Source organism: Notamacropus eugenii, chromosome 1 (assembly GCF_028372415.1).
Source record: "Notamacropus eugenii isolate mMacEug1 chromosome 1, mMacEug1.pri_v2, whole genome shotgun sequence".
NCBI lineage: Eukaryota > Metazoa > Chordata > Mammalia > Diprotodontia > Macropodidae > Notamacropus > Notamacropus eugenii.
This window is the reverse complement of record NC_092872.1, coordinates 210,815,640-210,838,481: the sequence shown is the minus strand read 5'-3', so window position 1 is coordinate 210,838,481 and position 22,842 is coordinate 210,815,640. Positions and strand designations below refer to the sequence as shown.

The 22,842-nt window shown below is 38.3% G+C and overlaps 1 protein-coding gene across 7 annotated transcripts in view; it reads right to left on the bottom strand.

Moving 5' to 3' along the window:
* Positions 1–22,842, bottom strand: part of PLCE1 (phospholipase C epsilon 1) — a 322,319-nt gene that overhangs the window by 147,951 nt on the left and 151,526 nt on the right. For 5 of the 7 annotated variants that reach the window (XR_011970818.1, XM_072625626.1, XM_072625644.1 and 2 more), the window contains one exon: positions 13,377–13,693. The exons of 1 other annotated variant lie outside the window; for it this stretch is intronic. Coding sequence is in view for 4 of the 6 variants with exons in the window: in XM_072625626.1 (XP_072481727.1) it covers positions 13,377–13,693 (317 nt within the window). In the remaining 2 variants the exon portion in view is untranslated. Of the gene's footprint in view, positions 1–12,773; positions 12,842–13,376; positions 13,694–22,842 lie in introns of those variants that run through there. One more of the 7 variants, XM_072625664.1, reaches the window with a different exon arrangement.

Sequence of the window (22,842 nt, the reverse complement as noted above, 5' to 3'; positions counted from 1 at the left end):
ACATAGATCAAGATACTGAGATTAAGTGACTTGTCAGAGTGTCAGAGGCAGGATCTGAACCTGAGTCTTCTTGACTACAAGTCCAATACTCAATCCACTGTCCCACTTAACTTCTACATTAAATTATAATGTGAAAGTTCATAATTAAAAAAAAAATTTTTTTTAAATGTTAACTCTGATTGAAAAAAACAAGTAAAGACCAACTGATGAGAAGAAACAAATAAATGACTAAAGAGCCATCTCACTTAACAAGTATGGTTGTTATTCAGTCAAGTCTGATTCTTTGTGACCCCATGGACTATAGCACAAAAGGCCCTTCTATCCTTCACTATCTCCTGAAGTCTGTCCAAGCTCATGTTCACTACTTCCATGACATTATCCATCCATCAATACTGTATATCAATTTCATGATGGCATGTTTGCCTGGGTTCTGGATAGTGGACAAAGTTCTTGTGCATTCCCAGTCACCAATGGAGTAAAACAGGGCTGTGTGCTTGCTCCCATGCTTTTTAGCATGATGTTTTCAGCCATGTTGTCAAATGCTTTCAATGAGGATGAACACAGAATCACAGTCAACTATTGTACCGATGGTAAGTTCTTCAATTTGAAAAGGCTACAAGCCAAGACTGAAGTAGAAGGAGTATTGGTGCATGATTTCTGTTTGCAGATGATTGTGCACTCAATGTAGCCTCTGAAGCTGAGATAAAACAAAGTATGGATCAACTCTCTGCTGCCTGTGCTAATTTTGGCTTAATAATTAACGCTGAGAAAACACAGGTGCTCCATCAGTCACCACCACACCACCCATACGTGCAACCAATGGTTACAACAAATGGAGAAGTACTGAATACTGTGGATAAGTTCACTTACCTTGGTAGTGTACTTTCCAGGAATGTATACTTTGAAAATGAGGTTGATGCACGCATTGCCAGAGCTTGCTCAGTGTTTGGGAGGCTCCAAAGAAAAGTTTGGGAAAAAAGGGGTATTAGACTGACTACCAAACTGAAGGTCTACAGAGCTGTTGTGCTGATCTCATTGTTATATGCTTGTGAAACATGAGCAATCTACCAGAGCCATGCCAGGAAACTGAATAGCTTCCAACTGAACTGTATTAGGAAGATTCTGAGGATCACCTGGCAGGATAAGGTACCAGACACTGAAGTCCTTGCTCGAGTTGAACTGCCAAGCATTCAAACTATGCTTCAGAGAGCGCAACTCCAATGGGCTGGTCACATTGTTCGAATGCAAAATGTGCACTTGCCAAAAAGACTATTTTATGAAAACTCACATGAGGCAGGTGATCACATGGTGGTCAGAAGAAGAGATTCAAGAACTTTGGATTTGACTGTGCAATATGGGAGACACTAGCATAGGACCGCTCAGCATGGCATGCCCACATCAGAAAAGGTGCTGTGCTATTTGAGCAAAGCAGAACTGAGATAGCACAAAGTAAATGTAGATGTGCAAATTTGGGGTATCTACCCCAAATATTCACACGAACTATCTGTGCCCAATCTGTGGCAGAGCATTCTAAGCTTATGTTGGTCTGATCAGCCACAGTTGGACACACTGAAATTTCACTTTATCATGTTGATGTCATTTTGGTTCTCTTTGAAGATGAAAGATAACAACCAATCCATCCATCTCATCCTCTGCTGTCCCCTTTCTCTTTTGTCTGCAATCTTTCTCAATATCAGGGTCTTTTCCAATGAGTTCTGTCTTCTTATTATGTGATCAAAGTATTTAAGCTTCATCTTCAGTGTTTGACCTTCTAGCAAATAGCTTCATCTTCAGTATTTGACCTTCTAGCAAACAGTAACTCAATAAAACTATGAGCTTGCCTTCCCAAGATGGACAGGTCATAGTGGAGAGTTCTGACAAAAGGTGATCCATTAAAGAAGGAAATGACAAACCACTCCAGTATCTTTGTCCAGAAAATCCCAAGGACAGGGGGGTGGAGCCAAGATGGCGGAGTAGAAACACACACATACACTAGCTCCAAACCCACAGCCCATAAAATATCTGTAAAAAAGAACTGCCAATAAATTCTGGAGCAGGAGAAACCACAGAACAACAGAGTGGAGGAGATTTCTGTTCCAGAGAGCCTGAAAACCTCTCACAAAAGGTTCTTCGTGCTGCGGACACAGAGCAGAGCCCAGCCCTGCCTTGGCCACAGCACCGAGCAGGCTTCAGGGACAGAATCTCCAGCAGCTGCGTGGGTCCCTCCACCCACAGGTGACATGGGTTGATGAGAGGGTCTCTTTGGCTGGTCGAGAGGGGAGTGGGGTGCCCCCATAACACGGGCCCCCTCGGGAGGCAGCAGCAGAGGTGGGAGCAAACCAGGGCTCCCCAAGCATGCAGGAGCCTGGGTCCATTGTTGAAGGTTTCTGCATAAACCCCCTGAGGGAACTGAGCCTGGGAGGCAGCCTTGCCCCAACCTGAGCACCTGAACTTGATCTCACACTGAATAGCAGCCCTGCCCCCGCCCCAAGCCGTGAGGCTGGGAAGCAGCATTTGAATCTCAGACCCCAAGAGCTGGCTAGGAGGATCTGGAGGCGAAGTGGGTGTGAAGAGATATTCAGAAGTCAAGTCACTGGCTGGGAAAATGCCCAGAAAAGGGAAAAAAACCAAGACTATAGAAGGTTACTTTCTTGGTGAACAGGCATTTCCTCCCTTCCTTTCTGATGAGGAAGAACAACGCTCACCACCAGGGAAAGACACAGAAGTCAAGGCTTCTGTATCCCAGCCCACTCAATGGGCTCAGACCATGGAAGAGCTCAAAAAGAGCTCAAAAAATTTTGAAAATCAAGTTACAGAGGTGGGGGAAAAACTGGGAAGAGCAATGAGAGACATGCAAGTAAAGCATGAACAGCAGGTCAGCACCCTGCTAAAGGAGACCCCAAAAAATGCTGAAGAAAATAACACCCTGAAAAATAGGCTAACTCAATTGGCAAAAGAGGTTGAAAAAGCCAATGAGGAGAAGAATGCTTTCAAAAGCAGAATTAGCCAAATGGAAAAGGAGGTTCAAAAGCTCACTGAAGAAAATAGTTCTTTCAAAATTAGAATGGAACAGATGGAGGCTAATGACTTTATGAGAAACCAAGAAATCACAAAACAAAACCAAAAGAATGAAAAAATGGAAGAGAATGTGAAATATCTCATTGGAAAAACAACTGACCTGGAAAATAGATCCAGGACAGACAATTTAAAAATTATGGGACTACCTGAAAGCCTTGATCAAAAAAAGAGCCTAGACATCATCTTTCATGAAATTATCAAGGAAAACTGCCCTGAGATTCTAGAACCAGAGGGCAAAATAAGTATTCAAGGAATCCACAGATCACCACCTGAAAGAGATCCAAAACAGAATATCCCAAGGACAGTACTAATATGATAAAAGAGATGACACTGAAAGATGAGCTCCTGTGGAAGAGTGGAGGACATCTACATGTAGCTCCAGTACTAATGAAGCATCTGGGCCAAAGACAAAAGGAAACTCAGCTGTGGAGGCATTTTGTGACAAAAAGAAAGTCTGATGCTGTAGAAGTCAATTAACAAGTACTCCCCAAGAAAGAAAACAGAATCCAAAATCCCTCAGGAAAGTAAATATATTACAATGAATTCTACAAGACCCCCCGAAATGTCAGTGAAACAACTCTAATACTTTATTTCAAAAAAATGAAAAGAATCAAGTGAAAATATCAAAGCAGTAAGGACAGGAATTAGAGCTGCTATGAAAGAGATCAACAAGTCTAAAATAAAAAAGAGAGAATTCATAAAAAAAGAAAAGAGACACTCTCCAAAACAGTAGATTCTCTGAAAAAAAAAAATGACAGAACTGAAATGTAACAGACAGAATCTGAAGAAAAATTAACTGAACAAAATCAAGAGACCGTGAGACTGAATGAATACTTAGACCTCTATAAAACAGGAACAAACATTTTTGGTAAACAAAAAACCCCACAAATCTTATTGTTAAACAGTAAGAAAAGGTATAAAGATAAAAAGCTAAGGATCTTTAAATTGTCTTTAAAAAAAACAATGAAAAAGGAAACTTGAATATGATTCTTCAGAAAATCATACAGGAAAAATGCTAGAAATATTGGAAGCAGTCAATGAAGTACAGATTGAGAGAATTCACAGACCACCAAGAGAAGGAAACTTTAAGTTTATCTCAGTAAGGAACCATGATAACCAAATTTCAGATTTACAATGTTAAACAATAGATTTTGCAAGAAGTGAAAAATACCAACTTTTGCTGCTCTGTTTACAAGAAATTACAGGAAGGGCAGCTAGGTGCTTATCTAGGTGGATATGATAGGTATAGTTACTGCTCTCCTGGTCTGTACTCTGGTTCTTACCCAAGAAGAGCCCCTGCTCTTCTGTGACTATAATCAGGAGCACTCCTCCCTGTCCTGGAACTGTGACCTGGAAGTGGGTAGGGGCAATAGAATTGCCCAAAGTGCCTGTGTCTAATGCTAGCACATAGTGTGATGCTAGATTATAGGAGTCCTCTATAATCTCTTTCTGGGAGTTGTGCAATTCCTTTATCATGTATGGATTGAGAGTTCCTGAAGCTGCTGCTGTCACTACTACCTCCAAGTCCTTCAAATGGTGTTGCCACCCTGTGCACTCTGGGCCAGCTTTCATTCCAGTGTCATAGACCTCCCCTTCCAAACTCCTAAATTGTCTCAGGATGGAAAAATGTTTTACTCTGACCTTTTTTTGGCTGTGCTACTACTGAAATCAATTTGAGGCATTATTTTAAAGTTGTTTGTAGATGACTGTTGGGAAAGCTGAGCTGTAGCGTTTTCTCTACCTTATCCTCTCAGCTCTGACCCTCTACTTTATGATTTCTAACCACTGTTCATCCTCCTAAGGCCTCTAAGTCCCTCAAGCCCTCATCCTTCCTGAGGGCATTACCTTAGCACCTGCTACCTTCTTCTCTCTTCTCAATATCAACCCCTTGGTGAACAAGTTCACTTCTACACTATTGTCTTCTTCTATATCCCTTTTCCTACTACCAACATTGTCTGCCAAGTCTCAACCCTCAAATATTCCAATCTGCCTCACTGGTTCTATTCATGTGCTGTTGGACCAAGGTAGAGGAAGCTATGAAACTGTACTTACTGGATCTAATACAAATTTGCTTTGTAATCTCAACTGGGCCTTCCTCCCTGATTCTCTAGCTTAGGCACCACCACAGCTGTTCCAAACCTCATCTCTTCTGAAGTCTCTCAAGGCATCCCCTACTCCCACACTCTCAGCTGAGGATGTCATATCTCATACTTCACTGAAAAAATGAGATTATTTATAGAAAGCTATTTCTTCTCCACACCTCACATTTCTCTTACATTTTCCCCTAATATCTTCTCCTTCACTCCAATCTATGAAGAGATCATCCTTCTCCTTGAATAGACAGTCCTTTTCCTTGCCAACACTAATCCCTCTCCACACTTCTTTGATCCGAGGCAAGGCAAGGCAAGACTAAGCATTTACTGAGGACTTACTATGTTTCAGGCACTATGCTAAGTGCTATGGATACAAAAATAAGAAAAAAGAAAGAAAATCCCAAATCCCTGTCCTTCAGGACTTTACGTTCTAATAAGGAAAGATAACATGCAAAAAAAGGAAGCTGAAAACCAGAAGGCGAGGGAGAACATACCCACATGGGGCATGGCAGTAAAGTCCTGAGAATCAGAAGTACATCTGGGAGAGGAATGAAAGATGGCCACCTTTAGTATGTCACTAAAATGAAGGACCTGCGAAGGAACTTACCAATGGGAGGAGGTCAGCATAGCAAAGACGTATGGCTCTGTCCACCACAGAACTTCTACCTTCAGATGTTCCATACTCCAATTAGTATAGCCAATGTGCTCCTCTATTCTCTTCCCCTCACTTTTCCAGCAAACTGATTACCACCATCACCTCTATTACCTCTTTTAAATTTCTCCCTACCTACTGGTTCCTTCCCAGCTGCCTACAAATACACCCCTAAAAACACTATTTGATCTTATGATCCCTGTTATCTGTGGTCCTATATCTCTCCTCATTTCTAAGCTAAAGTTCTTGAAAAAGCATTTGTATTTGTGCTTTTACTTCCTCCCTCCTCATTCTCTTCTAAAGCAGGATTCTGGTTTCTGACCTCATCATTCAATTGAGACTGCACTCTGTGAAGTTACCAGTGATCTCTGAATTGTCAAATCTAATAGCCTTATATTAGTCTCCATTCTTTTTGACCTTTCTGTAGCATCTGACAATGTTGAGGTCTTCCTCCTCCCATGATATACTCTCTCCTGATTCTTCTGTGTGTGATCACTTCATATATATCATATGACCACTAGGGTGTCCCTCAAGGTTACATTTTGAATTTTTTTTCCCTGTGTTATCTCACTTGATGATCTGATCAGCTTCTATGGGTTCAATTATCATTTCTATGCAGATAATTCTTAGATTTCTATATCTAGCCCTAATTCTTCTTCTGACCTCCACTCCCATATCTCAAATGCCTATTGGACTTTTTGAAGTAGATAGCTCATAAACACCTCAAACTCAATACATCTAAACAGAACTCATCGGCTTTCCCTCAAACCCTCCCCTCTTCTGAACTTCAGGGAACCATCCTCCTCCTAGTCACCAAAGTTTGAAATCTCAGCAACTTACTCTACTATGTTCTTTCATTCACCCAATAATATCCAACCTATTACCAAATCTTGTTTCAAACTTCACAATACCTGTCCCATAGACTCTCTTCTGTCCACTCATATTGCCACCACTCCAAGTTTAGGTCTTCAAAACTCTTATCTGGACTATTGCAACATTCGATTTGTTTCCGACATCTTTTCCCATTCCAATCTAATCTCCACACAGCTGACGAAATGATTTTCTTAAAGCATAGTGACTACGTCACCCTTCCCCTGTCCCCAATAAATAAATAGTTCCCTATTATCTCCAGGATCAAATATAAAGTTCTTTGTTTGAAATGTCTAGCTCTTTACAGCTACATCCCACCCTACATTTAAAAGTTTATAGTCTACTCCTCTCAATGCCTTCTATGATTTTGTCATGCTAGCCTACTTATCCTTCACGCAATATTCTTTCTTCTGTCTCTAGGCTTTTATACACTGGCCACATGCTCTCTCCACCCTAGTTTTACACTTAACTTTTAATAGTTCTTTAGGCAAACCAGAGTTTAAGACTGGTTGCCACCTATATACTTAGTAAATAATTGCACTAGAATATTTTCCCTCTTTAGTTTGCTTTCCCCAACCCACCTGTCCTCTGATCAATAAGTGGAAACTTATTCTCCTCATTCTCTATACTGATGACTATAGTTAAAAATGTTTTACTAGGAAATCTAAAAGGAAATATAAAACAAAAAAGTACCAACCGGAAAATCCACAAAAATACTTATAGTTTTTCTCAGTTTTCATGAGTTCTAATCTAAATCTTATAAAAGGAATTTTGGCCAACTTGGTTCCTTGGCTCTGGACAAAGTTTCTTGGTTCCATTTGGCATTTCTTCTTTCCTTGTGCTGTTCAGCATGTGAATCTCTAGCAAAAACTTATCTTTTTTGATCTGAAGGGCAGTCTCCCTTTCTTTGGTTTTCTCAGCGAAACAAGGGAGTCAGTACATGTGCTGGTTATCCTCTACTAGGAAAACAAGTAGTTAATTTGTGATTTTCAGTCTGTAAAAGAATGCATCATGGTTGATATTTTGATATTAATATCTCAGTGTAATTTCAGGTACAGCCAGGCTCATCTTTAATCTGACTTTATTTGAAAAAAAAAAAGATCATTACCTAACAATATGTATTTGTAAGGTAATGGATTCAAAGAGTTCAAACTCGGATGCCCATACTAGGCAGACATGATGAAAAAAAAAATGGAGGGAGGAGATCTGGAACTATGATCTCATCAGTGTAAGTAGCTCCTGGAGTGAAATCTCCCTCCACTGATGCACATGAAGAACTCAACCACAACAAAAAGTCTCACAGGGTTTTCTGGGAGTCTCTGAGAGGTTGTAACTTTTCCCAGGTAACACAGGAAGTACATTATGTGTCAGAGGCAAAATTTGAATCCTGGTCTCCTGAATCAAAGACCAGTTTTTCATGCATTATTTCACACTACTTGTAAAAAAAAACCCCAAAACCTGACATTTATACTGTATTATGTAGTTCACAGAATATCTTTCACATATTATCTTACTTTATTTTCACAATATCTTTATTATTTTCAAGGATATATAGGATCTAGAACCAGCTTAATAAGGTATTACATAATAGAGACATTTTTCAGATATTTCATTGTTGTTATCACTATTAACACAGAAATTTTAAAAATTATAAACCTCCTTTCCCATAACAACCTTTTGGGGAAGGCAGTGCAAAAATCATGAAACTTCTTTTACAGAAAAGGGAGCTAAGGCTCAGAGTGATTTGGTTATGAATCATGAAACTTCTTTTACAGAAAAGGGAGCTAAGGCTCAGAGAGTGATTTGGTTATGAACTCACAGCTACTAACTATTAGGGCCAGTACATGAACCCAGGTTTCCTCATGCTAGGTCAGTCGGTAAACATTTATTAAGAACCTACTACATGCCAGGCACTGTCTTAAGTGCTAGGAACATAAAGAAAAGCAAAAGACAGTCTCCTCTCTCAACTAGCTCACAGTCTAATGAGGGTCACAACAATCAAATAAAAATGTACAAACAAGCTGGAGATAATCACTAAAAGGAAGGCATTAGCATTAAGGGTGATAGGAAAAGGTGAGATGTGGAATTTAACTGGGACAGAAGCCAGACAATAGAGATGAGGCACGAGAATATTCCAGAATTGGAGTACAACCAGTGAAAATGCTTGGAGTTAGGAGATGGAGTATTTTGTTTGAGGAACAGAAAGAAGGTGAGTCTCATTTGCACAAGAGTGCAGATCAGGGTGGGGTGGGTGTATAAGGTATAAGAACATCAGAAAGATGCTAAATGAAAGGTTTTGAATGCCAGATAGAGGATTTTATATTTGATCCTGGAGGTGATAAGGAGCCACTGAAATTTACTAAGTAGAGTGGTGACATGATCAGATCTGTGCTGTAGCAAGATCACTTTGAAAGCTAAGTGAAGGATGGACTAAAGTATGGCAGAATGACCAGCCAGCATGTCATTGAAAAAAGCATGAAGTGATGAGGGCCTGCACCAGGGGAAAAGAGTCATAGGACAGAAAGGACCTATGATGAGATGTTATGAAAGGAGAATCTACAGGCCTCTCCAACAGGATGGATAAGGAGGGTGGGGGTAAGAATGAAAAGTTGGAGAAGACACCTAGGTTTATGAGCCTCGGTAGGTGACTAACTATGAGGTTACAGAGAACAAAAAGTAATAGAGAAATCTAGAAGGAGGATTAGAATGGAAAGATAATAGTTCAGTTGTGAATATGCTGCATTTAATGTCTACGGCTTATCCAGTTCAAGATGTCCAATAGGTAGCTGGGGATTTGAGCTGGGACATTAGCAGAGAGGGTGGGGCTGAAAAAATAAACTTGAGAATCAACAGTATAAAGATGACAACTGAGTTGAAATAGTATAAAAGAAGTAAAGAAGAGGGTACAGGATGGCTTGGGAAATAACTGAAAGGTTGAAGGACTGGAGATTGTGGTGTCAATAAAGAATGAGTTTTGGCATTTTGAGGCAGAAGGAAAGGTGGGATTACAAGAACATGATTAAATAATGCAATTTCAGAGTTCAAGAATATAGCTGTGAGGCATTTGTGGGGAATGGCAACATAAAGCATATGGACTTCTATTAAGGTGAGGTGAAGGAGTCACAGGAAATGGGAGATTGGAGTGTTGGAGAAAGCATCAGTATATACATTGAAACCTCATACTGAGAGGCCAGGAGTTAGAGGAGTGAGAGACTGAGCCGGCAATAAACTCACTGAGGAAAGAAGTGGAGAGTCCTAGAGGTCAGTTAGTAGTCATGAGCTACCAGATTCTGAATGGTGTATATGGATTGAGAATTTCAGAAGAGACTTACGCAGTGATGATGATGGAGAGACAATCTGCAAGTGGCCATGGGGAACAAGGAGTATTCTAGCTCCTTTACCTCAACTAATGAGTGAGAGAGAAATTAAGGGAAGTGCAGCCAGTGTTGGAAGAGAAGGCAGGAAGGGAAGCCAGGTATCAGTGAGAACCAGAAGATAGAAGGCATTGGAAAGGAAAAGATTTAAGATGAAAGCAAATTTATTGTCTATGGAACAGACATTCCAAACAGTATGGTGGAAAGGGTGGGTAGCTTTAGAGTGAAACACTGAGGTGGAGGTTATATTACACTACCTTTTAATTATACATTTAATGAATACATAACAGGGATTTTTAGTTAAATATATGTCACTTAAAATACTTAAGTTTTAGTTAGAAATCTTTCCTTACATTTAGCCAAAAATCTACCTATTTCCATCTTAATACTCCTTGCTCTTAATTCTTTCTCCTAATCAGAACAAGCCTAATCCCTTTTTTATATGACAATCCTTTAAATGCTTGAAGACTAGTATCATGTCCCCTCCAAGTTTTCTCTCCTTCAGATTAAATCTCTCCAATATGTTTCTCCACACAGCAGGCTTTATTTATAGATGGAATTATTTGAAGGGAACTGTCCCCATTATATTTCTCCTGCTTTGTTCCAGGATTATGGAGTTCAAAGTCTTGAGGGAAAGATGCTAATATTTTGAACTCTGGAGAAATGAATAGTCCAAAAAAAACTTATGAGAGTAGTTTTAAAAATCCTTGCTACCAGAATGTTTCACAAAAGTCTGATTTCTAAGATATATTTTAGGGAGAGGGAGAAGGATTGCAATTTATAAGAATAAAGGCTCTTTTCTCCAAATGGTCAAGGGACATAAACATGGGCAGTTTTCATAGACAAAAATCCAAGTTACCAATATATCTATATCTATGTATCTACCAATATATATGGAAAATGCCACACATCACCAATAATTAGAAAAAAACAAAACAACTATGAAGTTTCACCTCACACTCATCAGATCGATAAAGTTGACAAACAAGAAAAAGACAAATGCTGGAGGCGTTACGGGAAAACAGGCACATTAATATACTTTTGGTAGAAGTGTGAATTGGTAACCATTCTGGAAAGCATTTGAAACCACGTCCCTAAAGCAATTAAACTGATTTGACCCCAAAATACCAATACTAGGTTTACACCAGAAAGAGCTAAAAAAAAAAAAAAAAAAAAAAGAAGAAAGAAAAATAATCCATATGTCCAAACATAATATAGTTGCTCCTTTTCTGGTTGCAAAGAATTGGAAACTGAGGTTTTGCCCAGCAATTGGAAATGGCTAAACAATTATAAGACAAGAATGTGAGAGAATACTACTGTGCTACAAGAAAACATGAAGGCGACAGTTCCAAAGAAATCTTAGAACACACATATGAACTGATGCAGAGTGCAATGAGCAGAACCAGGAGAACAATTTATACAATAAAAACAATACTGTAAAGACAAACAACTCTGATAGGCTTAGGAACTCTAATAAACATAATTATCAATCATATTTTCAGAGGACTCATGATGAAACATGCTTCCCACCTCTTGAGAAAATAAGCTGACGAACTCAGATTAGAGGTTAACTTGTATTTTTTTGGATGTGGCCAATATGGGATACATATTGGGAATAGGGATTTTATTTTTCTTGTTTTCTGAGTGGGGGGCAGCGGGAAGAAGTTGGAGAAAGAGATGGCAGATCTTTGTTGAAAATAGAAGTTTAATTAAATAAAAAAGGAAATCCTTACTACCTGGTGTAATAGTTGTCTCTGCAAAGAATTCCACTTCTGTTCTTCCACAATTGATTTAAAAACAGAGTAACAGAAAAAAATCTGGTAAATCAGTCTTAATGATAAAATCATAATATACAGGTGTTAAAATAGTATCAAATGAGGGGAAGGTTCACAAGGACTTACCAAGAGATCAAGTACACAAACATAGGCTAGTTGTTAAAATATTATTGTTCAGTCGTGTTCAACTCTTCGTGACTCCATTTGTGGTTTTCTTGGCAGAGATATTAGAACACTTTGCCATTTCCTTTTCCAGCTTATGTTACAGATAAGGAAACTGAGGTAATCAAAGTTAAGTGACTTGGCCAGGGTCACACAGCTAGTAAGTGTCTGAGACCAGATTTGAATTCCCAAAGAAGAGTGTTCTTAACTCCAGTACTGGCACTCTATCCATTGTGCCACCTACCTACCTTAATTAACTGTAACCAGCTACTAAAAAATATATAAATTTTTACTCTACACTCAATTTTTCTTGGAGGTAAATAAGAAAAAAATTACAAATTGGTAAAAGTGATTTCTATTAATGTCTGTAGATATCACAAAATCTGTAATAATTAAAAAAAATTAAATCATATTCAGACTATACTTGCTAATACAGGGCAGAAGACTAATATATATTAGAAGGATTTTTAATAAACAAATTTTGAAGCAAAAATGTTTTTCTGGTTGACACTCAATTACCTACAAAACTAAATTAACTAGAATGCTTCACTCTCTGAGCACTCTAATTGAGAATTTATTATAAAATTAAAGTCCTAAATTGCTATATACAATGATACACAAACATGAATAAATAAAATTTCTTATTTTACAATATTTATGCCAAAGTGAAATTAAGAAAATGAAAATAAATCAAAGATTAGAAAATGAGGAGGAGGCTATAACAAGAGGAAAATCTTGTGAAGATCCTATAATGAATATGGTCACTCACCTGAGTTTCTTTCCCTGGTACTTGGTACTATAAATAAGGTTAGTGACTTGTCTTGTGTTCTACACTACTCTTCTAATAAAAGGGAATCTTACAGTACCTATTACTACAGAAGAATATTCATTCTTCTTTGGCCCCTATAGTAGATTGCTTTCTACAGATTTGGCCTGGGATCCCTTGGTCTTTAGTCATGAGTTGGAGATTTGGCAAATGAACCTAGTGCTAGGGAGACAAAGTTCTGGCTGAGAACTAGATGACAGATGCTTGCATTATTATATCATATTGCTTTTTAGTACTGGTACACAAAGAGGGAGAGTCTTCTGATAAGGTCTGAGAGGGGAGAGCAAAGAGAAAAAAATTTGAAGGGGGGAATGGTCAACCAAATGGTTTACTTGTGTCAGAAGTGGTTGAGTCAAGGTGAGAGTTAGGTCAAAATGTAGTGTAACTATATGTTGCTGTCTAGGAAGAAGGTCATGCAGTGAGTAAAATAGAAAAGGAGATGAATCAATAAAAGCCAGCACATCTACAGATAAAAGATGCCACAAGCCAAACATTAGTGTTGAAACAAAGGTACTGATACAAATATGCTGACTGGGATCTTCTTACCTCATTAAATCTTGTTACAAGATTTTCCAGAGCATTGTGATCACTGTTCTGGGAGGTAAGGATAGATGCAGATACTGTAGCCTTGAGGCATGGAAGTTTACTCTGGCATTCAGCATTTCCCAAGTCCTTGGTTAAGAAGCAAAGGTAGTCGACAGGCAACACTTGTCGGTAGATACTCTGCTCCTGTTCAGTCAGAATACAAGCGACTTCCTCTGGGAACTGAATGAGGTGTTGAAGTTCTATGAGCTCATTACTTAGACCCGCCTCTTTTGAAGGGAGATTGGTTGAACTGGCCATGGAGGTACATGGTTGCCGTTCTAAAACAAAGCAAAACAGAGAAGGTTACGTGACATTTTGCTTTTTTTTCTAAAAGTTCTCTGTTCAAACTCTACTTTCTTAAATAGCTTTTTAAATGAACTAATAAATCCATTATTATATAGTTGTCCTCGATAGCTGATCATTTGACTTTGGGCCCACAATATCATTTCTTCTTATATTGAGAGTTTAGGTCACTATTTCTCAGACAGTCTATTGTCATATTTTGCAAAGAAGTTCTGTTCATTGTTTTGTTCTAGGTTTCCTCATTCCCTTTCTTAAACTTTGAATAGAAATGTGTGTGTGTGTGTGTGTGTGTGTGTGTGTGAGAGAGAGAGAGAGAGACAGACAGACAGACAGACAGAGGAAGATGGAAGAGAGGGGGATAATCATGGCATCCAGATAGAAGATGGCTAGAGGGATGTATATAGGTGAATACAGGAGACTTTTCACATTTGCCATTGGACATTTTCATGATACACTCTACCAGACCATGTTCTGTCTCCCTTAGAAGATAAGGTATACAGACAACTTTCTGCAGGAGGAAAAGTTAGTCAGTGTTCCAGTCTCATAAAACTCCCTCCCCCGGCTCCATCTGCATTATGGATACTCATACTTCCCTACTCTGGCAGATGTTTAGAACATATGTCCCTTGAATGTAGAGGGCTTCCAATATGAACATCTGCTGCCCTGCCTGGTTTCAACTCCGCTAATCAAGATGCTCGTTCCAGGATAAGCTCATAACTTCTAAACTGACCACCATGCTGCAAACTCAGGCCTTAACTATCTCCCTCAGCTTCCTCTCCCCTCCACCAGCTCACTCCCCTTTCTATCTGCTCACTACGCCAGGCACCCTTTAGTGTCCTCTCCCCTTCCCAACCTACTTCCCACTTTTCTGCCTCTTTCTCTGTGTTGTCTCCCCCATAAGTAACATGAGGGCAGGAACTATATTAATTATACACTCAGTACTTAGTACATGGCCCTGCAGAGAGTAGGTGCTTAATAAATGCTTATTGGAATAGATAAAAGTGGATAGGATAGAATATAATCTGGCTGTATTTTGCTATTTAAATGGAAGGCTAGAGAGAAGTCCCTTAATCCAAGTGCACAATGGAAGGCAGTTCTCAAGTGAATCAATCACTTCTATCCTAATTAATTAACAAGATGTTCTATGTCCTGATACCTTATCAGGTATTTCATCCTTATCATACTTTCTCTCTTCCTTTCCTTTATTAATACCTTCCCAGAAATGGGGTCCCCTAAGCACACAAGGGTCCTATGTGACTTAACAGCTGCACACTGAATCAAAAAACTTTATCGAACAAAACCCAATGCTTTCTCATTCCCACATCTGCCTTTCCTGGTCCTTACTAAAATCAGAAATAATCTGTACTTTTCTCCAGCTGTAACATTCATAAAATAAACATTCAAACTGGAAAGGGGTTGGAGATGACTTTGATCACAAGATAAGAGTTTCTCACTGAATCTGAATGTAATGGAAACCATATATATCAAACTGAGATCATTCTTATGTCTGTTTTCCTTCATCTATGCTACACTTCTGTTTTTTACTGCTACTATCCCAGTGTTTCTCTTACTGAAGGCGTCCCTGAATTCTGCTGTAGATATAAATTACCTAGACTTCAGCAAAACATTTGATAAGACATAGCATGCTGTTCTTATGTGAAAGATGGAAAGATGAAGACTAGATAATAATATGATTAGATAGATTTGGAACTGGTTGAATGGCTGAACTATAGTAATTAATGCTTCCATGTCAATTTGGCAGGAAGTTTCCAGTGTAAAGAGTCCCAGGAGTCTGGCCTTGGCACTGTAGGGCTTACTTAACATTTTTATCAATGATTTGTATAAAGGCATGCTCACCAAATGTGAAGATGACACAAAGCTGGAAAGGGTAGTTAACACAACTGATGATAGGGATGGAATTCAAAAATATTTGGGAAGATTAGAATAGCAAGTTGAATCTAATTAGATAAAATTCAACAGGAATAAGTCTTACACCTGGGTTTGAAAAATAAACTTCAGAAATAGAGACTTGGGAGATCATGATTAGATAGGGAAAAGATCCAGAGGTTTTAGTGAACCGTAAGCTCAGTGTTAGCACTTTTCTGTGGCACTCCAAAAAAAGCTAACGCAATCATGGGCTGCACTGAGAAACAATGCTTCCAAGAAAAAGCAGACTGCAGTGCTTTGGTCCTCTGCCCTGATCAGACCACAGCTGTGGTGTTTTGTTCAGTTCTAAGAGTCACAGCATAAAGACGCGATAGCATTTTCAAAGGGACAAAGGATATGAACAAACAGTACACAAAAGAATTGCCAACTACTGTCAACCATATTGAGGATTGTTTCAAGTCACTAATAATATGCAAATCTAAACAATTTAGAGGCTTCCTGCCCTCCTGGAAAATAAGCAAAGATGACAAAAGGGGTATAAAATGTAGAAGGGGTTATAGAAAGACATAGCAATACACTGCTGAATATATGGTCCAACTTTTTCAAGTATTCTGGAAAGAAATTTGGAATTATTCTCAGAAAGATACTAAAATGTACACATTTTGAGGCAGAGATTCCACTGCCAGGTATATAGCACAATGAGATCAATGATTTTTTTTTAAAAAGGCCCCATATACAAATAGTTATAATAGACAAAGTGATAGCAGGGCAAGCATTTATTAAGAACATACTATGTGTTAGAACTGGGTTAAGCATTGGGGATCCAAATGCAAGTAAATGAGACAATCAGACCTCAAAGAGCTTACATTCAAAATGGGGAAGATAATAAATGTGTTTAGGAAGCTAGAAAGGCCAGGGAGGCATGGAGATGATCATAAGTGGTATGGAAGCTTGGTTCAAATCAAGATAAGGCTAAAGCTTACCTATCATCCTACCCAGCATCCAAAGGGTAGATTTCAAGGTTCCAGTGTGGGGAGGAAGAGGAATAGGGATGGATGAACACAGTGGGAGAAGCACGGTGTAAAGATGGCTAGGAAGACCAAAATATTTATAGCAGCACATACTGTAGCATAAAACTGGAAGCAAAGTATTTACCCATCAAATACAGAATAATTAAATGAATTGTGGCATACAAATGTAATGTAGTATTATTGTGCTGTAAGAAAAAGGATATGATGAATACAGAGAAAGACAGACATATTAACTGATGTAATATGAAGTAAACAGAGCAAAGAAAATAATACATATAATGATCACAATGATTTTAAAAAACCCCAAAACAAACTGAATGCTATGAAATTATAATATGCAACGATTATATAATATAACGAGCATGGGAGACTAAATGTCTCTCCCATGCTTGGAATGTACTGCCGTCTCACCTCTGCCTTTCCAAGTTTCCTTCAAAACTTGGATCAAATGCCACCTTCTGTTCCTCTACTCTTAGTCTCTATCCTCTGAGATTTTTCTGCACTGCATATCTTATACATACATAACTGTGTGTATATAAGTTTTCTTTATTAGAATGTGGGATTCTTGAGGACAGGGACCAAATTTTTGCCTTTCTTTTTATCACCAATGCTTGGCAAAGTGCTGAGTGCATAGAAAGCCCTTAATAAATGCTTGTTGGCTGATTGAAAACTTTAAAACAATAAACAAAAATACAAGAAGAAATTGAAACAAAAATTAGGGAAGCTATTAAAATACATCTAAGATTTAAAAATTCAATGGAAATGACAAAAACCAGAATCAATGAAATAAATTCAAGATTAATAAATAGAAGTCAAATCAAAGAACAAACCCAGGAAACATACACATCAAGAAGAGAGCCAGTGATGCTAAAAGATTCGAGTGTCAGTTCCTTGAGGGGCCCCTCCTGTTAAGATGATGGTAGTAATTGGAGCTGGATATTGGAGCAAACTGTCACCGGTTTCAAATACAGTATGGAGGAACAGCTAGTACACAGCTCATATTGTTCTACTGCTATAAAAACTTTATGTGTTGACACATATAAGTCAAGAAAGGAAATCAGAGCTAATAAGAAATAGATTCTACTGGCCCAATATGACTGCAGATGACAATAACAAATATAAAGAAAAAAGCAGGTCCAACTTGTGCTGTGTATCTAAAGTATATAACCACTAGAAGTCTTTTGTAATGGCATATTATTGTGTTCTAAGAAATGATAAACAAGATGATTTCAGGAAAACCTGGAAAGATTTATATGAACTGATGCATAGTGAAGCGAACAGAATCAGGAAAATGATGTACACAGTAACAGCAATGTTTGATGAAAAACTGCAAATCACTTAGCTATTCTCAGAAATATAATGACCCAAGACAATTCTGAAGGACTAATGATGAAGCCTACTACTACCAGAGAAAGAACTGATATTGTTTGAATAAAGACAAGCTATTTTTCACTTTCATTTTTTTCTTTGGTTTAAGTCTTGGACAAAATAACTAACATGGAAATGTTTTACATAATTGCACATATATAACCTATATCTGATTGCTTACCATCTCAGAAAAGGGGAAGGGGAGGGTGAGAGAGAATTTGGACCTCAAAACTTTTAATAAAAATGAGGCAGCAAGTTTCCTTTTACTTGATTCTTCAAGAAAAAGCTGGATGTCCAATTTTGGACTGTTTTGTAAAGGAGATTCTTGTTCAGGTACAGTTGGGATGACACGTTCTCTGAGATTTGTGATTTTAAACATGAGATCCTTACCATCCTATTCATCTTCCTCTGCACACTCTGGTTTTTCAATGTTCCTTTTAAACTATGGATTTGCCTAGAGGAAAAAGTATATGTGAAGTAGCTAAAGGTAAGATCCTGGTCCAAAGGGGGGCTACTGAAGACATAATCCATACCAACCTGGGTCAAAGTAGCGATGGAGTCCCTGGATGAAAAAGAATCAAATTTGAAGACAAAACTGACTAAACTGGTTAAGGGACAAGAAATGTGTGGGACAGAAGTGGGGTCATGTAGTGTTATAGTAAAATTGGGACACAAACTCTACCTTATAAAAGTGCTGTGTAGACATCATCATGGAACTATGGTGATTTTTTTTAATGTATTTTATTTTTCAATCAATACACATTTAATTTCTCTTCACTTTGATTTAAAAGCGCAAAAGAGAAATGAAACTCTTGTAACAAATACGTACAGTCAAACAGAACAAATTCTTGTAACGACCATGCCTAAAAATGTACGCTTCATTTTGTAATCCATATACTTCATTTCAATCCATCATCTCTCTGACAGGAGGTAGCTAGCATACTTCATGACGTGTCCTTTGGAATTACAGTTGGTTATTGTGTTGATCAGAGTTCTTTTAAGTTGTTTAAAGTTTTTTGTCTTTAAATTCTGTTGTTATTGTGTATTCTCCTGGTTCTCCTCACTTCACTGCACAAGTCCATACAAATCTATCTCGGTTTCTCTGAAACCATTTCTTTTGTTATTTCTTACTGCACAATAATATTACATTACATTCATGTACCATAACATGTTTCACACCCCTCCTCCCCAAATTATGGGTACCTCTTTAGGTGTTTTTGCCCCTTTTTACTCTTTTTTTTTTTTTGCCATTACAAAATGAGTCACTATATTTATGGAAATATAGGTTCTTTCCCCCTTTCTTTGATCTCTCTGGGGTAGAGGCATAGTGTGGGTCAGTTTAGTGACTCTGGGGGAATATTTCCAAATTACTTTCAAGAACGACTAGAATAATTTATAGCTCCACAAATGCTGCATTAAGGTAGCTGTCTTTCTATAGCTCCTTTCACATTTGTCATTTTTGTCATCTTTGTCAACCTCACGACTGTGAAGCAGAACCTCAGAGCTGTTTAGTTGGCATTTATCTAATTATTAAATAATTTGGAGCACTTTTTTCATGTAGGTATTGGCAGTTTGGATGTCTTCTTGAAAAGTGCCTGCTAATATCCTTGGTAATGAAATGCTGGATGTAGAACAGGAAGACCAAAATTCAAATCTACCCTCAGATACTTACTAGCTCTGTGATTCTAAGCAAGCCACTTAACTACTCTGTGCCTCAGTGTCCTTATTTGCAAAATGGAGATAACAACAGCATCAACTCCCAGAGTTATTGTAGGATAAAAGTGATAATGCTTCTAAAGTGCTTTGCAAAGCTTGAAGTACATAAATATTTGCTACTATTATCAACTGGGGACAGTACAGTGATTTAATGGGGGTAGAATACAGTAATATTCTCTATAAAAAAAGAAAAAATGTAAAAATTGTATCTAGAAAAATAATAGATGAATAAATGAATGAAAATCCATGTAATTAGTATGTACTTATGCTGTGTGAAGCACTGTGTTAAGTACTAGGGATACAAATAGAAAAGCAACATAATAAATAGTAATTTTTTAAGGGAAAGAGTAATTTTTTTTATTGTCCAATCTTGTATTGATCAGTGACAAAATTTTACAGTCCTCTAATAGTAAAACACCAAATAGTTCTAACACCAAACATATGTAATAAGGCTGAATGACTACCTGCATTTATTATTTTTTTAAAGACTAAAGGTTAGTTTAGAAATAGTAGCTTCTAAGACAAGGGGGCAGAGTCAAGATGGCGGAATAGAAAGAGAGATGGACTCTAGCTCTCCCCCCAAAATCCATAAAATACTTGTAAAAAATGACTCTAAACAAATTCTAGAGCAGTAGAAGTCACAAAACAACAGAGTGAAAGAGATTTCTTGCCTAAGACAGCCTGGAAGGCCGACAGGAAGGGTCTATTGCACTGGGCTCAGAGTGCAGCGTAGCCCATGGAGCACAGCCCAGCCTTGGCCACACAGTGCTGGCAGGGACAGGGTTGGAGCAAGCTTTGGGGCGTGGAATCCTGGGCAGCAGCTGCAGTTCCCAGATTCCTCAACCCACAAATGCCAAAGACAGCTTCAAAGATCAATGAGAAAGCTCTTTCACCTGAGTGAGAAGGAAATGTGGTCTGGCCCCAAGGCCAGGGTGGTGGCAGTTGCTGAGGCAGCAGGGTCCATTTTAGGAGCCCTCAACCTAAAGCCCCTGGGGGAATCAAGCAGCTGATCTGGATCTCAGCCCTGAGTGGTGGTCCCGGGATGCACCTAGTGAGGGAATTCTACTCGCAGATCCTGGGCAGAAAAGTTTATGGTTGCTCCCAGGTCAGAGCACAGGCCATGAGAGAAGTAAACTCCTGATGCTTGATTGTGCCACCTTGGAGGAACTAAGAAATTACGGGTCCCTAGAGTATACCCTCCATTTGACAAAGGACTCAAAGTTTAAGTAAGGCTGTGAAAATGCCCAAAAAAGGGGAAAAAAATAGGACTATATAAGGTTACTTTCTTGGTGAACAGGTATTTTCTTCCATCCTTTCAGATGAGGAAGAACAATGCATACCATCAGAGGAAGACATAAAAGTCAAGGTTTCTGCATCCAAAAGCTCCAAAATAAATATGCAATGGTCTCAAGCCATGGAAGAGCTCAAAAGGGATTTTGAAAATCAAGTAAGAGAGGTGGAGGAAAAAATGGGAAGAGAAATAAGAACAATGCAAGAAAATCATGAAAAGCAAGTCAACAGCTTGCTAAAGGAGACCCAAAAAAATACTGAAGAAAATACCTTTAAAAATAGACTAACTCAATTGGCAAAAGAGGTCTAAAAAGCCAATGAAGAGAAGAATGCTTTAAAAGCAGAATTAGCCAAATGGAAAAGGAAGTTCAAAAGCTCACTGAAGAAAATAGTTCTTTAAAAATTAAAATGGAGCAGATGGAAGCTAATGGTTTTATGAGAAACCAATAAATTACAAAATAAAATCCAAAGAATGAAAAAATTGAAGACAATGTCAAATATCTCATTGGAAAAACAACTAACCTGGAAAATGGATGCAGGAGAGACAATTTAAAAATTATAGGACTAACTGAAAGCCATGTTGAAAAAAGAGCCTAGATACCATCTTTCATGAAATTATCAAGGAAAACTGCCCTGATATTCTAGAACCAGAGTGTAAAATAAATATTGAAAGAATCCACAGATCACCTCCTGAAAGAGATCCAAAAAAGAAAAACTCATAGGAATGTTGTAGCCAAATTCCAGAACTCTCAGGTGAAGGAGAAAATATTACAAGCAGCCAGAGAGAAATAATTCAAGGATTGTGGAAATACAATAAGTATAACACAAGATCTAGCAGCATTAAGGGACTGAAGGGCTTGGAATATGACATTCCAGAAATCAAATGAACTAGGATTAAAAGCAAGAATCACCTACCCAGCAAAACTGAGTATAATACTTCAGGGGAAAAAATAGTTATTCAATGAAATAGAGGACTTTCAAGTATTCTTGATGAAAAGACCTGAACTGAATAGAATATTTGACTTTCAAACACAAGAATCAAGAGAAGTATGAAAAGGTAAGAAGGAAAGAGAAATCATAAGGGACTTACTAAAGTCGAACATTCCTACATGGAAAGATAATATTTGTAACTCTTGAGACTTTTCTCAGTATTTGGGTACTGGGAGGGATTATATACATATAGACAGAGGGCACAGAGTGAGCTGAATAGGAAGAGATGTTATCTAAAAATATAAAATTAAGGGATGAGAGAGGAATATATTGGGAGGAGAAAGGAGAAATGGAATGGGGCAAATTATCTCTCATAAAAGAGGCAAGAAAAAGCTTTATCAATGGAAGGGAAAAGGGGGAGGTGAGAGGGGGAAAAGTGAAGTTTACTCATCACATTTAACTTAAGGAGGGAGTAATATGCACACTCAATTTGGTATGAAAAATCTATCTTACACTATAGGAAAGTAGGGGAGAAGGGAATAAGTGGGGTATAGGGGAGATGATAGAAGAGAGGGCAAATGGGAAGAGGGAGTAATTAGAAGTAAACACTTTTTCCCCTGCCCAGTGTGGGAATTATCCATTGACTGTAGGTTGAACTAGACTAATACAGATGTGGGCCAGGATGGGTCCCCTGCCTCATCCCTGCCACAACAGGGTCAGTGCTGGATACAGGAAATCTGCATTCACTCCTTTACTTTGGAGATTTAAGGTTTTGTTTTACTTAGCCTACCCCCACCCCCAACCAAACATCTCCTCACCAGTAGGCCAAAATCCAGAACTCTGACCCCCAAATCAGTTTTCCATAGGAATCATGTTGGAGTGTCAGCACCAACCCCAAACAC